This window comes from Lacerta agilis, chromosome 4, assembly GCF_009819535.1.
Source record: "Lacerta agilis isolate rLacAgi1 chromosome 4, rLacAgi1.pri, whole genome shotgun sequence".
In the NCBI taxonomy this organism is placed as follows: domain Eukaryota; kingdom Metazoa; phylum Chordata; class Lepidosauria; order Squamata; family Lacertidae; genus Lacerta; species Lacerta agilis.
In genome coordinates this window covers 49,558,130-49,576,310 of record NC_046315.1, presented here as the reverse complement: position 1 = coordinate 49,576,310, position 18,181 = coordinate 49,558,130, and the positions used below count along the sequence as shown (strand labels likewise).

Here is an 18,181-nt window from a genome sequence, read left to right as displayed (position 1 = left end):
TGCGTCTCAGGGAATGGAGGGTAGAGGCTCTGAAGATGCTGGAGAGACCCTGCACTCTCCTAGCCCAAGGGGCGAGGAAGGAGACACGCAGCTTCTGTTGCCCCAAAGGCGTCGAGGGGTGAAACGAAAGGATGGGAGGTGTGGTTTTCGTATACCGAAACTCTTTTTGTTGGGGTCAGAACCGGAAGGGGCCATTCCTGGATTCTGCCGACATGTGATACAGATATGAACTTGTTAGCTCTGCACTGTACATAGTATGCACAATAAAACTACTAAGGGAAAGGTCGGAGTTTTGCCTGGTTACTCATGAGCAACTAACCGAAGACCTTAAAGTAGCCATGGTGGTTAGTGATCATAATGTTCTTTACTGGTTAGGAGCAGGGGTGGATCAAGGTGGGTGTGGCGGGTGCAGTCCGCCCCGGGTGTGATAGATGCTGTGGCTTTGGAGTGCTGCCAAAATGGTCTGCCTGCCAGCTCCCCCTCAGCTGAAGGGCTCAACAACTTTGGCTCCCCCCCCCCCAAATATGAAATAAAGTCAAACCATTTTTGCAGGCAATTTTTTTTTAATAAATTCAATGTGACAAGAAATGTTCCGCACCGGGTACCACCTGACCTTGCTGCGCCACTGGTTAGGAGGTCTGTTTTGCGTTTTGAACCACTGGTCAGAATCAAAGTACCCAGTCTTGCAGCACTTGAACATTTTTCTACTGTGGCGTTGCTTCCCATGTTTTGTAATGCCTGTCTTTGGAGTTCTCGCTTACTTCAAGGCATTCTTCTAGATTTTGTTATTATTTTTATGTGCAAACATGCACCCTGCACTCAAAAGAGCATTTGTGCAGGGGGTGTCCCCTGCTGTGGTGCCTGCCTATGTGCTGTGCTCTTTATAGGTTGCTATTAATTCCCGTTTCTGATTTTGCTAGTTTTAATTGTTGTTTGGAGGATGTGACCTGTCACTTACATAGAGATACAAGGTCTTTTGAGAGGGATAATTATATTTCTAATTATAGAATTTGTGTAGGATTGATGCTCATGCTGGAGGAATAATTTATTTGACAGGTTTATCTGCTGCTTTCTTTGTGAAGGTTCCTTTAAAAACAACAACTATGTCTGAAAAAGAAAGTTGCCTTCCACACACCCCAAATAAATATCTATAAAATTACCATACTTTTTGATACACTCCCCCCTCACCTCAAGTTTAGGTGTTTGTGTTTTGTATATGTGTCCATCTGTGTTGCAACGGGGAACTTTTAAAAACCAATTACTGTCAAGGGAAAAAGGTGAGGTATAAATAAATACATAATAATGATAATAATAATTCACCGAGTGAAAAACCTGTGAGTGTAGTTTATGAAGAGATGAGGTGGGGGAGGTATAAAGAACTGAGTGATACATGTCAGCTTTGAACTTGGACAGCCAGACATTTTCTAGTTTTATATAAACTGTGGTGTGCAGTGACATACCTAACAATAAGAGTCTTTACATTGATTTGCATTGCATTTACCAAGAATAATTGTTCACCATGAGCTCAAACACCTCAGCCATATGCTTCAACCACAAATGATACCAATTTTGTAGCATAATATTTTTGTGTGAAAATTTATCAGATGTAGCCACTTACTCCCACACAGCAGCATTCCAAAATGTGTTATCATCCCTAGAGCTTCTTGGGATGGCTGAAAAGTTAACCACTTTCATTCTGAGTTCTAGGCTGGACCATGTACTGATAGTGCAAGCAAGCAAGCAAGCAAACAAACAAACAATCAAAAACTACCCTGATGTGAGTCATTGTGGGGCAAAATTGCCTTGTTTTAAGGAGCCTAGCTGGGATCCGGGAGATCACCTTTCATGGCTGCAGGCAAGCAAGTTACACATGTGCTCAAAAACTCGGGTGTGGGGCAAGAGTGCTCATGCACAGCCAATAACTAAGGAGAGAGTAGAAAAAAGCATACTAAATACTGTAGTGTGTAACTGCTGCTTCTAGCTTTCTGATTTTCTCTTATTTTTCAGCTGGTAAAATAGGTGCTGTGCTGGAGAAGTGCAGCTGGGAGCTTTTAGCCTAAGAATGGGGGGACGGGGAGAGATTAAATATGTTTTTTAAAAACATATTGGAGAATGCAAGTGTTATATGAACCTAGTCAAGAGTACTCATAATCTTAACATCTGTAGCAGAAGTAGCACTTGCAGTCATAGACATGCTTGATTGGAGGAAGGAATACAGATTTTTCACTGGAAGATCACAATTTGCATTTTGGATATTAAGGAGAATGAGGGGATGAACCAACCTTTCTGAAATGACATCTAGATTCTGACTTAGCCACGCTGCTCATCACTTGAAATTAAGAACAGTTGGTGCTGGTGGTCCCTGGAAATGTCTAAAGACCCCTGTTCAATGGTGGCTGGTGCTTTTTGGCGATGCGTGGTGTGGAAAGCAAGGAGACCAGCAGTAGGTGGAGTCTGAGCCAAGAGGGGCAGAGCTAATTTTTTGTCCCCATCCTCTTGCCTCTTGAACTCCACAAGAAGTAACATTTGACTGAAGAAGCAGATAGCCTGGATTGCTTGTGTGTAAGAAGGCAAGCATGCTTGGAGGAATCAAGACTGAGACAAGTGGGAAAGCTGTTGTGATGTAAACTGGTGACCACTGGGGAGGCAACGGTGTGTGCTTGCTTCTGAATGGGATCCTCTGCTCAGTGGAAGTAGATGGGAATATACTGTAGCATAGCAGCTGAGCAAAGTTGCCCTCCAGCTAAATGGAATTGCCAGTTACCATCTTAAAACCCTCTCTCTTAGGAACTCAGCTGTTTGGTCTAATTGGAATGTTGCTCCACTTATTGAGAGGTTTCCCCTTCCCCACCAGAATTGGTTATTTTGAGGCATGCTCCTTGCTAGGACCTCCTATAGTGAAACCTGCCTTTTGAAACTGGCATTTCCTAGAGCTCCTATATTCGTGAAGGTGAAGCAGTTCGAAAGCACGCAAAGTGCAAGTAGATAAATAGGTACCACTCCAGCGGGAAGGTAAACGGCGTTTCCATGCGTTGCTCTGGTTCGCCTGAAGTGGCTTAGTCATGCTGGCCACATGACCAGGTAAAGCGAGATGAGCGCCGCAACCCCAGAGTCATCCACGACTGGACTTAACGGTCAGCGGTCCCTTTACCTTTACCTTTTCTACTCTGTGCTAAGTTCCTAGCAATCTCAAGGAACATGTTCTGAGAGCCAGACAGTACCATTTACAAGCAGGGCATTAGGTTTTATTTCTTAGCTTATGTGGAAGCATTCATGTTTCACTCTGACACTGTATGTACAGTGCAGCAATTGAAAACAAATTCCAACAGAAGCTAGCAATGAAGAAACGACCACAAAACAATGAAGGTGAGAAACAGGAGTGGCAAGTAAATACCCTGCTTCCTCCTGGGTATTTTCTTTGTTCAAAATCATTTCTTTATGGTTTGAAATTCCAAAGTCTTGAACCTGAAGCATTGCAGTGCTTGTGTCTCTGGCTTTTAGGTAATGTGGCCAAGCCTTCATAGAAAGGGAGATGTATTATTAGAACAAAATGTTGAAAATTAAATATTCAATCTTATGCATACTTACAAGAGATTAAGTTCCAATTAAACTCTGTGGGACTTCCTTCTGAGTCAGCATGCTTAGGATTGTGCTGTAAGATCTCTCCTCTTTATTTGCTAAATACTGGTTTGGTTCAGATGTACCAAACTGCTTTTTGTAATCCACTTTGAGGTTCTCTACAGTCAAGTGCTGTATAAATCTCATTAAATGAATAAATGAATGAATGAATAAATGACTGTAACACTGATTAGCAGCATGTGAATGAGTCTTGGGTGCAAGCACGCCTGCCTTCCTCCTCCTCCTTGCATGCTGAGATTCCTTTTCTTGGTTTGTGCCAAACCCATAGTTTATCATTACATTTGAACCTTCCAACTTTGGTTCTACTTCCATGATAGAAGGAAATCATAGTTGTGTACACAAAAGGAGGAGGACAGGAAAACAGACACACCTGAAACTTTCAAATAGTACCAAACCATAGTTTAAGTTTCATCAGAACTGAGCCATTGTCATGGAGGACAATATTACAGTCTATGGACATAGTTATAATTGCTTTAAAACCACCCCCCTTTTGCAAGTCAATGCCTTTTCTTTTCAAGTATATTTTTTAAACAAAAAAGACGGAATACAAGATGTAGTTGGAAGAAGAGTTGCCTGTGGGACCTTTGTTTGCTATTGGGAATCTAACCTTGTAAATTATTGGCAGCTGGCATTATAATGAGCCTGTTTCACTGTACAGGAGCTTCATGTTATTAATTTCTGCCAGCTTCTAGGCAACACATAAACTCCTTTTCAGATTCGGAGCTCAACAGCAGCTTAAAGAAAGATGAGGGGAGAGAAGCACAGAGCAGAAGGAAGTAAACAAAATGGCACTAGCCCTCTTCCTTCTTCTTATGATCCCAATAAATGAGGAGCAAGGCTGAACAGAGGAGTGTAAGCTTATTGTAAATTTTTGTTTTTGTTTTTCCCAGTTTTAAGAACCACCAGGACCCAGTGAATTCTTATGAGATTGCTGCCTCCCACTTACTATGCCTATCACTCTAGAAACAGTTATCTTTTTCTGAAATGCCAGTGACTTTAATGCCCTATTGGTGAATGATACGTTGCATTCTTTTTGTTTTGAATAATGCACCTTCATCACTTACCTACTGCCTTTAATACAGAAGTGAGTGGAAAACCAGGCTGTTGCTTGTGTCTCATTCTGTCAGTGGGGCCTGTACTGGTAGCTATGTATTTAATTGTGTAATTTCTTTTCAAAGAATCCAGTTAAACCAGTTCCTTCAGTTGCCGCCCTTTTAAAATCCAGCTTGTATTCTGAGCTTTTGTCAATGCATAAAGACATTTTCAGTAGAGTGCTTTCATGCCTCCTTTTCTTTGCTTATTGAGGTTGGTTCATAGACAGCCTTCTTGTACAAGAATTTATGAAGATGGCTGAAAAATACTTCCCTGAATAGGACCCTCTTGTTTGTGTGCCTCTATCTGTTTCAGTTTTGATTCCCCTCTGCTTTGCCCTTCTTAAGCAAAGGATGCAAATTTAGCAAGAATATCCCATTTCTTCTATAAATTTCCCATGCCTGTATACTGTACCTCATTTTGAAAAGGAGACAGGGCGTACCTCTATATAATGTCCTAATCTTTTCCCTGCCTGCACACACTTCTAATAATACACAAGTGTAATTATGATACAGTTTAATGTTGATTCTTGTCATTTCCATGCAGTAAATTACTAAAGTGGAACTTTATATCCAGACTGGCTAATCCTTTTCCTTTGCTTCTCTCTCTCTTTTCTTCCCCAACAGGTTTTTGGCATATATTCACAGGCTCCGACAAGACAGTAATGGAGTCATTGGGTGGCAGCTGGTGACAGATTCTGCAGTTCCAGTAACTGCTCATTTTAATAGCATTTGCAGTTATATACATCTATATCCCATATTTCTTTTGGAGAAAGTAGTGCAGCATACCAGTGCTGCCTTGTAAGGTATGTATGTTTAAGCATTTTGCATGGGAATTTGCTTCCTGGTGTGCAGTTTTGGGAGGAGAATGTGGCTAACCAGTCTACCTGTTGAGCAATATAGGAGAACTGGAATTTCCATTTGGTGACAACTGATGAGATCCTTTATTCCCTCCTTCCCTTTTTTCTGCTTTGAATTGCCTGCAGGACATTTCCCAAATGCATTTTATACTTCAATGTGTTGATTATGAAACAAAGTACCTGGCCATAGATTTATAACTTTAAAAAAACACACACCTGTGATTTGCTTTGTTATGGTTTCTTGTGAAGTGCCGAGTAATAAAAGGCATCGAAAAGGTTAAAGCTACTGCAGGTTTATAAGACCTAAGTTTTATAAGAGTATATATTTAAAGTAGATGAATAAATGAGCAAATTAAGTTTTTTTGGATATGCCAGAGGATATTAAAAATAAATTTAAGGAACCGTAGAAAGAGGGGGAAGGAAGTCAAATTTTGAAATGTTAAAATGATTGTAAAATTAGTCAAAAAAAAAATTCCTTCCAGTAGCACCTTAGAGACCAACTAAGTTTGTTCTTGGTATGAGCTTTCGTGTGCATGCACACGAAAGCTCATACCAAGAACAAACTTAGTTGGTCTCCAAGGTGCTACTGGAAGGAATTTGTTTATATTTTATATTTTGTTTTGACTATGGCAGACCAACACGGCTACCTACCTGTAAAATTAGTGAAATTTGTAAACTTGAAAAGGATGAATAAAATTTGAAAAAAGAAAAAAGGTTAAAACTAAAAACTTAATTAAACATTATCATTAAAAAGTGAAAGCGACCTTGCAGTTACTTTAAATAGATATGTTTAAAGTGACCTTCATGGGGTCCTTTCCAACAAAGTTATCCTGTTCATACAAGTTCTTCTACTTGTACAGCAGAATATCCTCCCCTCCTCACTCCATGCACACGTACCCCACCAAATCTGTTTTGGGGATTCCCCAAACCCCAAAGGTCCAGATATTGGGGTTGGGGAGAGGGAAGAGAAGTTCTGTTGCGCATACAGAAGTATGAGCACAAACAAGAAGACTTTGGTGAATACAGACTATAGTGCTTTATTTTATCTGATTCCTCAGATTGAGGCACAAATTAAATGTGATGCCAGCAGATCCATTTCTTTAAATGTAGGTATTTTCCAATTATATAATGAAGAGAGGAATGGTGGAGGGCTCGGTTTCATTTTGCTTTTTAGAGGAAAGGCAGGGTAAGCACTTAAGTCTTCCCTTACACATGGCACACATTCCTAAATTCCTAATGTTAGGGTTAGGGTTAGGGTAAAGCACCTATTGCAAGAGGCTATAGGGAAGAGGTAGGAATCTGTGGCTCTCTAGATGTTGCTGGGCTGCTTCCATCACCTGTGACCATTGGCCATGCTACCTCAGGCTGCTGGGAGTCCAACATCACCTGGAAGGCCACAGGTTCCCTCCCCTGTTCTAAATGGCAGCTGCCAGGATGATTCAGATATTTTTCCTGCATACCCCTTTTGCTCCAAAAATCTTACCTTGGCCCTGACTTTGGAGGTGACTATGGCAGAGCTGGGCTTAGAGAAATTAGTCTGCTGCTGTTACGTGTGCTTTGAGCCCAACCGAGGTAAATTCTATTTCAGTGGATGGCTGGTTTGTTTTTGGAAACAAAGGGCATGCTATTGGTTGGAACTTTCGTCCCATTTTCACAGTATTAAAGCTTGGCTCTGAGCAGAAAATACAGATTTTATGCTAACAGCCTCCCACCAGAATCTAATTTTAAATTTGCAATCTGTTGTCTTACAAGGTACTTTGTATTTAATGGTGAAACTATGAAGTTCATGAAGCCTCAAACTTTGGTGGTTAAATTTAATGTTTCATAGTTCTTTCATATATAGCACTGTTCCCCAAACTTGGGTGTCCAGCTGTTTTTGGACTACAACTCCCATCATCCCTAGCTAGCAGGACCAGTGGTCAGGGATCATGGGAACTGTAGTCCAAAAACAGCTGGAGACCCAAGTTTGAGAAACCCTGGTATATAGTATGGAGCTTAATTGGGAAATAAAAAAGCGTTCCAGGAAAATAAAATAAAAAAACTTAGTTGATGAGGATGCCTTTCTGCATGGAAGGGTTGGGAGAATCAGCATTCTCTATCTTTAGAAATCTTCTCCTTGTACCTAATATATAGAAAGATGGATAATGACTGATTTGGTCTTGCAGTTAAATGTGTGAATAGTAATGTAGGGGGTCCCTGTTCAGTTATCAAAACAATGGCTAACACAGACCAAAGTGCACTTTAGGTTTGTTTGCCTTCAGTGGGATCAAGCACGCTTAACTCTGTATTGGATTGTGGCTTTTAATGGCAGATCTGCAATGTTGTATGTCTTCTTTGGTGGACTTTGATGTGAGAGCAATAAACCCAATAGCCAATTCCCTTCAAACAAATCCTCTTGTTGCATTTAATCACCCAATCGCTTTACTTTAGCATTTCTATAGCACTTGAGAGAATTCCAGGAACTTCACATGTGTTATCTTGTAACCCAAGGATATGGCCCCCCCAGATGTTATTGGACTACAACTACCATCATCCCGGACCATTGGCTATCTGGTTGGGATTGATAGGAGTTAGAGCAGAGTTCGGCAACCTAAGGCCCATGGGCTGGTTCCGGCCCATGAGCTTCCTGGAACCAGCCCACAACAGTTCTTTGAATCGGCGTGGGGATTCCATGCTTTTCCCCCATGCCACCATTTCCCCCCTTGCTGCGGGGACCAACTTCCAGGTCGGAAGAGCACTGGAAATAGAGTGTGCACATGCGCACAGGTGCTCCTCCGTCCCGGAAGTGCGCTGGAAATAGCTAGAGCGCACGCACGGGCATGCATGGGCGTGCACGCTCCGGCCCACGTTGCCGACCCCTGAGTTAGAGACTAACAGCATTTGGAGAGCCATAAGTTACCTTAGAATAGTGGTTCCCAATTAGGGATCCAGGGACCCTTGGGGGTCCAGGGAACACACCCAGAGGGTCCATAGCCCCACCCCTTGCCTCCCCCCAACTAATTCTTAGTCACTTTTGCATGGCAATATAACAAATTTTATAGTCTGTTTCCACATTGTGTGATTTTTCAATATATTGGCCAAAATCATTTTTGAAATCACACTGTGATAACGATTTTGACCCGGCAGTACACAGAAATATATTGCTCCTCGTGCGAGGATACTGCACGATGATCTCAGCCGCTAACACTGCTGATCTGAGCTGCCTTCCCTCATGCTGAGGGAGACTTGGGCAGCTGATAATGCTGCAGCCTTCTCTCACTTTGAGGGAAAACAGGGCAGCCAATTGCGAGGCTCTGCCTTCCCCTCACACTTATGGAGAACAGGCCTACTGATCATCTTCACTTCAAGGCACCGTAGCACTATTCCCCTGGCACTGAGGCAGAGCAGCTTTTCTCAGTCAGTAGGAAAGCAGCAGGAGCCACAGTGGACGTGCATCTTCGCTGGCTGCCCTGCTGGCTTGATGCATTCCCCCATCCCCATCCCCATCCCCTCCCACTCAAACCATGTGGTGGAGGTGACTCCACTTCCTCTCTTCCCCAAGACTGTCCAATTTTTCTTCATGATTGATATGAAATACTTACATCCTACCTTTCTTTCCAACTGAAACTCAAGGCAGCTAAAAGAAATATGTAATACTGGCCACTCAAAACAAGGCAAAGAAGGGTCTGTCCTATTGAAGCACAAAAAGAGGGTCTGGTTGTCAGTTGTGCCAGACAATGAAAAGGGCCTTGCTCCCTCCTGCACCGCTAAGCTGCAATAATGACTGCAGTTTAGTGGGAGCCCAAGGAAGGCAGGCATTTGGACCAGGCAGGTTGACTTAAAAGCTCATATATTAAATTAGCATTTTAGCCATTATGCCACATCATCGTTGCTGTTGCTGTTGCTGTTGCTGCTGCTGTTGTTGTTGTTGTTGTTGTTGTTGTTGTTATTGTTATATATTATTTATACTTTGGGAAGCTTACAATACATATAAAAACATAGTCAAACCTCAAACATTAAAAACCTGATACAGGGCTGCCTTCAGATGTTTTCTAAAAGTTCATTTCCTTAACATCTGATGGGAGGGCGTTTCACAAGGAGGGTGCCACTGCCAAGAAGGCCCTGTGCCCTCAGATGATTGCTGCAGTCTGTTGGTGTCCAACCTGTATTTCAACCCTTCAAATATGCCTAATAGTCTCATTTAAAAAGTAGGATTTATATTTTTGTTAACTTAGGCGGTAAGTTAAAAGTCTTGTGTAATGCCTGTCATTCTTTGAACATAATCCAGGGCAAGTTAAAACCCTCAACTTGCATAATGTCCAACGTATTAAGGATGGTCTGCTTACGTCAGAGCACTACTCAACAGATGCCTTTTATCACGACCTGCTAAAACTTTCCCACGAACACCTCTATTTGTATTCCCAAAGATGATGGTATTAAGGGAACCATTATCACAGTTGCTGAATTTTGTGGTAGCAAATGAATGCTCTTTGAGGGAAAGCACTTTTCTCCTAGCTGCTTTTATTTCTTGCTCAGTAGAGATTACTCTTAGGTTCTTTTTTGGGGGAAAGCTTTTTAATTTTTTTATGATTTTGTGCATTATTTATGTTCTGTGTTGGGTTCATTGCATGTGCTGAACTGGCAAAATGCATGCAGTTGCTTTATTCATTGGGCAAGTTGCTGCGTGTCTAGGGACTGAGTTTCTGTATAGCAAGTTGGTCTAAAATTAGCAGCTCCTTTCTCAGTAGCTGAGTCTCATGCTCCTTCATCTGACACAAAATAGTGATCTCATAATTTTCGAGAATGATCCATCAGAACTTAGATTTTCCCAGCTCTAAAGAATGTAAGGTGAATTTGGCTGCTTTGGTTTGAAACCTTTTAGTTGGTATTTGGAAGCCTTCACTGTAAAACCTCTTTGTATCCTTTCTAATTACAAGGCACAACATGTTGAGACTAAGCACATTTGCCTTGGCGCAAGGCCAGTTGAACACATTGAGATTTACTTCTGAGTAAACAAGTATAGGATTGTTCTGAAAGTCTCCTAATTGCAGTTAAGACCACACTCTTAAGGTTGCCTGAAAGAGATTAGTTGCCCCTTGAACATTCTTAAGTACTGTGTTGTGCTTCTACTTAGGATGATCGAAGAGTGATAAATGGATGGATTTCTGCTGCCCTTTCCACTGTTTGGGGAGATAGAATTTTAAACAAAAATGGAAAATGGTGGAGCTGCTCTGTTGTCAAATTTGTAAGCCCTTCTCCAAAAGAATGGCAGTGGAGCCTCGCTATGTAGGTAGAACATTTAATTCTTGAATGTCCTACTGACAATTGCAGATGACATTTGAATATCTTGTGTGTGTGTGTGTGTGTGTGTGTGTGTGGACCTTCCCCAGGACTGTGTGTTTCACACTGTTAAAAGAGATTAAATTTTGCACCAAGGGTAACCAGCATTCAGTGACGAGGAAACTTGTATAAGTCATGTAACAAATTAAACTAACTTTAAATGAATTTGTATTTTGCCTAGGTAGGTTGTACTATTTTGCATATTTGAGACTGAAGACAGATGTAATATAGAAACGGCTTTCACAGGGCTGAGAATGTGCTGTCAGTTCTTGCTTTGTATTAACACCTGTCTCCAGTGTACTAGTAAATTGAACACTTGACATATCATTCTTGTCCTTATACAGTACATTTGCTCAGCTGCCTGGTTGCTACTGTTGGCTTTTTCCTCTTCCGTCTGAGGAACAAAGTGCCCTGAAAGTCAAGATGCTGAGATGGAAGCCGTCTCTGGCACCCAAGTGCAGGACACTTCCTTTCCCAGCTGGGCAAGATGGTACTGTATCAGGGAGCGGCAAGAATGACATACTACCATTTGATTCACTGGTGTGCTAAAAATGGATTTTAATATAAAAAAGAGAAGCAATTGCAGCTTTTTCTGCTTCTGCATCTATCTTTAGGCATAATCTGCTTGTGTTTGTCTGTGGGAAGGACAGGAGCTATATAACAGTCCTCTCAAAAAACTGAAGAATGTTTAACAAATTCTCTGGCTTCTGAGGTTTCATCAGCTATTGCCCACAATCACCAGAACTATGAGGCTACAAACTACCATTTTAAAACTAGAAAGCGTTTTTAAGAATATAACATTTGCTGGTTTTTCGGCATTCCTGTAGAATTGTGGGATACACACAGCCCTGTTTTTGTTGTTCCAAACAGTTTTAATTCTACCTCTATCGCTTCATGCACTCTGGAGTCTGAGAACTATGATCCCAATGCAGCCTCTATCTTATGGCTACCACTGAGCACATGCAACTTTCTGCTCAGGAAAGGACTGCTACCACATTAAGGAGGTGGTGGTCCATAGGACAGCCTCTGCAAGAGAAAGGATGCAGCTGGGGAATGCATCCTCTCCTGGGTTTACAAGTGAAATTACTAGTAGGAAACAGCTCCATATCCATTCATGAGCAGATTTCAAATTGCAATTTCTTTCTACAAGACTGGGGCAACCCTTTGGGAAAAAATGCTGCACAATTTTTTAAAAAGTGGTCCCAGCCAGGGTTTGAGTGAGGACATGTGCCAGGCACAGAGTTGAGGCACGCCAGCTTGCATACTGCTAGCCCCAATTCTGAATCCAGGAAGCAAAGTCTAATCAAGCAGAGGTCAGGTTCAAGCAAAGCAAGGTCAAGCAGAGCAGATGTCAAACTTCAAAAGGCAAGCAAGCAAGGTGGGTAGCACCTTGGATATGTCTAAGTGAACCCTAGTCTGGAAGTCATACAAGGCAGGACTTGAGTGTTACTCTAATAGGCAGCAAATTCAGATTGTGGCCTAACTGCAGGACTGCAGCTTCTTTTGAACCAGTAGCCCCACGCCTAATTAAAGGAGCATTCTGACTGACAGAATTGAGAAAGGCTAGAGTTCTGCTGTGGTCTCAGAGCTGAACTCCTTGTTGTCCAAAGTAGGCAGTGCAATCTCTTCAGGCTGGCATCACAGACCCCTCTGGTGGTGGCACTCCCAAGGAGGCAGGGACTTTAAAATCTGGTTCAGAGGGTGCATCTGCCTCCTGGGCTGAGATGTCCTCTTAATCCATGTCTTGCTCCCGCTGAGAATGGGGAGTCAGAGAGCAGTATCATGACACTGTATAAGGTCAAGAGCCCATCTGTTCCAGCCTTCTGTTTCCACAGTGGTCAAGCAGATGCAGGAGTACAATAGAACTCCCTCTTGTGTTCCCCAGAAATTGCCTGAAGGCAATATATATGGTTTTGTTACAGTTCCAGGTTCTGCTACAACTAAAGTTGTTCTAGCTTGGTTCCAGTTCAGCCCAATAAAGGTTTAATAACCAGTTTGGTACACATGGACCAGTTGATTTGTTTCTGGTCCATGTGAGAAAATTAAATAAAAGGCTTATTACACTGATAAATCTACACAGTGGAGCAAGCTAGTAGATCTAAAACTGATACCATTAAACTGTCAGCAATAAATTCTATGCACCCTTCAGCTTTATGTATGTATTTATTTGCAACCACCATCTTGGAACACAAGTTCCCCTCTGGGCCTGCTGTTCATTCATCAGTGCGACTGAGTCATGGAGGTGTCTGCAGATTCTAGAACCTTGAGCAATCTGGACCCCCCTAACCCTTTGGGACATTTTGTTTTCTTCTTTGACTTATTGTGAGCCATTCTGCTTCTGGTGGAGATTTTAAGATTTCCACACCAGAGTTGTTTTTTTGGCTGAGCTCTTATTCCAGAATAAGTAGCCCGGTTTGTCTGGATTTTTGGTGGTGATGGGAGTTGTGGGGCAGTTGGTTCCAGGTCATGTTCAAGAGGGGCTTTTGGATAATGGTTCATGGTCTGTCCAGAAAATAACAAGTTTCTTTCTGGGATTTTCATTCAGGTTTGGTTTGACCCCCTGAGGAGTAGTAATTTGGTTTATCCTGAGCTCCCATTAGCACTGCAACATGTATGCATCCTGTTTTAGGGAAACATTATTTATAATTTTGCCATCTCACTGCCTGAATGGCTTGTGAATACATTCCAAACACATAAGCCCAAATTTTTAAAATAAAAATTCCACTCTGTTCAAATGTGTTCATTGGTAACCGGCTTGACACATTGCTGAGATATAAAGTGTAGGTGTAGATTGTGTTTATAATTGGGGGAAAACTTGAAAAAGAGCAACGTCATAGTCAACTATGATCTTTAACATAATTATATTTATATTTATATTCATAAAGATGGATTTCATAGGGGATTGGACAGATTTATGAAGTACCGGCCTATCAGTGACTATTAGCCATGATTGCTGGAACACAACTTCCATGTTCAGAGACAGTAGGCCTCTGAATACCAGTTCCTGAGGACAATTAAGAAGAGAAGCTTTCTTGTCCTCCTTAGGTATACCCCAGAAGCATCTGGTTGACCACAGTAGAAAATGGTATACTGGACTAGATGGGCCTTTGGTCTGATCTAGCAAGGCTCTTCTCATGTTAAGATATAGACCCCAAGGAAGAGAACTGGGTAAAGTGTACTTCTGCAGCAGAATGTGTCTGAATAAAATATCAATGTATTGCTGCTCTGAGAACAAGGTGGCAAGAACTGTATGCCACTGAGAAGCAGATAACTAATTTATCTCTTCTTCCCCAACCAGCCCTTCTTTTCTTACTGAAAAACAATTTCTACATTAATTTGGATTATGAATCTTTTGGATCTGTTTGCATATAGCTTAGCTTCTTTTCATGATGACTCTTAAATTCCATTGGATTATTATAGTCACCACTTCTATTAATTTCATTATATTTTATTGTATTTTAAAATATTTTAATCCTTCTTTTCTTCTAAAATCTAAAAGAAGTTTACAGCACAGTGCAAAAATTGCAATGGAGCTTAACACCTATACAGCGATGATAATAAAAGCAATAAAATAATAAGAACAGAGTTAGATTAATTAGCAATTGAGTCTTGGGAGAACAAGTTTTCAGCAGGCACTGATATATGAGCACATGCCATAATACAGAGGGCAGGTATTTGTTGAATTGTGTATGAGAGCACAAAAAGATATATGTATATATATACCCACTCACAGTCAGACACACATCGCCTAAACCATTTCAGTTTCAGATTGAGGGTTAAACAAAGTCATGGGTCACAGAAAAGCATTTTGCATTGTTGTGGGGTGTGGGGAAAATAATTGGTTAATTCAACCCCTTGGCTACCTTTTGGTTTTATTTCAGTGAAGCCTATGTTGCTTTTTATTCAGGTTATATTTCGTAGATCAACATATGAATTTGGAAGTAATGGCATATGTATTGTTTATTACCTCATAGCATTGTGAGACTTGGACATGTTTTGTCAGATCCATACAGAGCAGCTGCTTGATATATAGGATAATGAGTGGGTCTGTCAGGAACACTGGCAGGTTAAACTAATCTTTTATTAACATGAAAAGGGGGGCACTTTAAGTTTGGAGAATATAGGTCGCATTTGTAACACATTCATGTTTCTTGTTCTTTCAGACCCTTAAACCATGGGAAACGCAGAGAGCCAAAATGTAGAACATCAATTTTATGGAGAGAAACATGCCAGCTTAGGAAGAAAACATACATCACGTTCCCTTCGCCTTTCGAACAAAGCATCTCGCCGGACCAGACATGCTTCCTCAGGAAAAATTATTCACAGGAATTCAGAAGTAAGCACACGATCTAGCAGTACTCCTAGTATTCCTCAGTCATTAGCAGAGAATGGCCTGGAGCCCTTTACCCAAGAAGCCAACTTGGAGGATTTTGGAAGCCCAATCTGGGTAGACAGGATGGATATGGGCTTAAGGCCAGTTTCTTACCACACTGATTCTTCGGTCACTCCCAGCGTGGATAGCAGCACAGTCCTCATGGCAGCCTCAGTACAGAGCATGCCAAATTCAGAAAGCGGCAGACTTTATGGAGATGAATCAACATATCTGGCTGAAGGGGGTAGCAGGCAACATTTGTATTCAACAAATGGGACCAATTTCTTGGAGCCTATAAGTTTCAAGAAGAAACGTTCAAAATCTGCGGATATATGGCGTGAGGACAGTTTGGAATTTTCACTTTCTGATCTCAGTCAAGAACATTTGACAAGCAACGAAGAAATCCTAGGCTCTACTGAGGAGAAGGAAAGCGAGGAGACTCGAGGGAGAGAGGCGAGCAGCAGTCGCCAGCCATTGGTCACCTGCCAGCGCGCCAATTCCATGAGTGACTTGTATTCTCCAAAAAACTCAAATGCTGTGATCAATGGGGGTCCACGAAATACGCTAGGAGGGTACTGTCGGAATTTAATGTCTCATATTCCAGATATGGAGAACCACAAAATGTCACCAGCCACAACAGAGAATGTTCCTTCTTACAGTAATTACAACACACTCCCCTGCAGGAAATCTCATTGCCTCTCGGAAGGAATCACTCACCCAAAAATGAGCCATAGCAACAGTATGCATGGCAGACGAGCAAAAACAACTCAGGTAAAAAGACCCATATCTTATTTCAAACTTGACAACCTGTGGTGTTCACTGCTATAAATATGCTGGGTTTTTAAAATTGAAATGAGAATTTTGTTTGCTAGTCCCAGATAAACTATTTTCCATTCAGATCCTTGATTTGTAATGAAGAGTCATTGCAGTCATGGACAGAACCAATACTTTCCTGATGATTAAGTAGAACTTGATTCTTGGGTGATTTTATCTATATACAGCCTATTCTAACAACAACAACAACAGCAACATACACTCTTAGTATTGGAGTTGTTGGTAAGGGGACTTGCCTAAGAATCAGATTGCAGTTATTAGAATATAGAAATGCCATGGTTCATGAGAGTCATATTTTCATGACAAAATATTCACATAACAAAACATTTGGGTGGTAACAGATCATATATGCAAATATCATCTTAGTTATCAGTGGCTTAATTGTTAGCAGCAATGTACCACCCCTGAGATTATTCATTGGAATGGCAGATAATTCATTACTCACTATGGAAGGAGAAAACCACTACTTTGTCCAGCCTAAAAGAAAGATAGTTGCTCTGTAGGCTTTGAAACTATGCTGCTTCTAACATTTCCTGATATTCTGTTACTTTTTATTTAATATGTTTCATTCTCAGTGCATAAAAAATAACAACAATACCACAACCATTCATCACAGTTAATTGACATATAAATTGAAGGTGAGAGCTGTTTTGTTATCACCAGTGGCACTGGTGAGATGGTTTGTAGGCAGAATTGCTAGTAGCTGCTGCTTGGTAATGGAGTTTGTGTAGAAGTCGTGTCTGGGGCAGCTGCCCATTCAGCAACTCTGCACTTGCATGGTGCTGGCTGTGGCATGTCTCCACTCCTAGTGCAAAGGGTGGGAATTTCCATCATTTATCAGCATGCATAAACTGCCAGCAGCTTTATCTCCCAGATCATCTCCCTGGCCATACTGGTTATTGCTATCAAGAAATTCTAAAATGCCTTATTCTGCTGCCCGATTTCTCTATTCCATCATTTCCTCCCTGATCTGATATACTCAAGTTCCTCTTTCCCCTTGTCTGTTTCCTGTGACCAGCTGTAGCAGTGATATGAGACTCTGGTCTTAAATTTGCATGTTGTTGTTTTTTTCTCAGGCCTTAAGCAGTTGCTGAGGCCTTGCATGGAGGTGTTCTTTTAACTCAGATGATATAAGTGGCTTCGAGATAGGCTACAAAGCATGTCCTGAAGCTAGCAGCTTTAATTGATGTGCCAGTTTCAGACACAGCCACCAAGTCGCTAGGGATAAAGCAGTACCTTTTCTCCCACAAAACCATTACTCCAAAATCTACTTACCTATTAATTGAGACCACACCTCTAGGGATGTAAATGCCTTTTCGTTGTATGCTATAAGTACAACATGCATGAATAGACAAATATAAGCCAACTTCCTCTGTCAAGTATTACTGCTGTATAATTGCAAATGGAGCTCAAGTTCTGGAAAGCGGCTGTCGATTGCTGTGGCCTCGGAAGGCGCGCACGCAGACGGCTTCTTCGGGGGTTGGTGGCCTCCATTTTTGCCCCATGCTACCATAGCAACCTGGCCTCGCAACGCCGCCTGGCCTCAAAGCCTGGCTTCTCTCCTGTCTTTTGAGGTTTGGTCGTGTAGTAGCAGCTCTATCACCCCCCCACCCCGCCCCCCACCTCTCTGTGAACAGCTGCCTGCTTGTTATGCGTTGTCGGGCCCCTTGAGGCGGCGGCTGAAAGTTAGGCCGCAAATGGCGGACAGCCGTTTGAGGCGGCGGCTGTAAGTTGTCACCTCGGGAGTTGGGTGGCGCCTTTCTATTGGTTGCTGGTTGTGATGTCAGTGCTGTTTCTAGAGATGGCATATTCTGCATGTTGTACCGGTCTGCTCTCAGCCTAAGTAAGAATATGAGTCAGGTCAAAAGGAAACTATTAAATTTATCCTGTATATGTTTAATGTGCAACTCTTCCTTTGACATATATTTGTAATTAATAGTCTTTACAGCATCCATCTTCTAAGAAGTAATTGCTCAAATGAGGTTAGTTTATAGCGTTCCTTGGTTTTTGGTATTTGCCTTTTGTGACTATCTGTTGTGGAAAGGTAGCTAGCGGAATGAAATTGA

General features: G+C 41.7%; 1 protein-coding gene across 8 annotated transcripts in view; it reads left to right on the top strand.

The window, feature by feature from the left end:
• Positions 1–18,181, top strand: part of TIAM1 (TIAM Rac1 associated GEF 1) — a 176,710-nt gene that overhangs the window by 82,087 nt on the left and 76,442 nt on the right. For 7 of the 8 annotated variants that reach the window (XM_033146906.1, XM_033146905.1, XM_033146900.1 and 4 more), the window contains 2 exons: positions 5,358–5,536; positions 15,073–16,052. In XM_033146906.1, coding sequence (XP_033002797.1) covers positions 15,084–16,052 — 969 coding nt within the window. In that variant the 5' untranslated portion in view covers positions 5,358–5,536; positions 15,073–15,083. Of the gene's footprint in view, positions 1–5,357; positions 5,537–10,703; positions 10,856–15,072; positions 16,053–18,181 lie in introns of all 8 variants that reach the window. The other variant, XM_033146902.1, reaches the window with a different exon arrangement.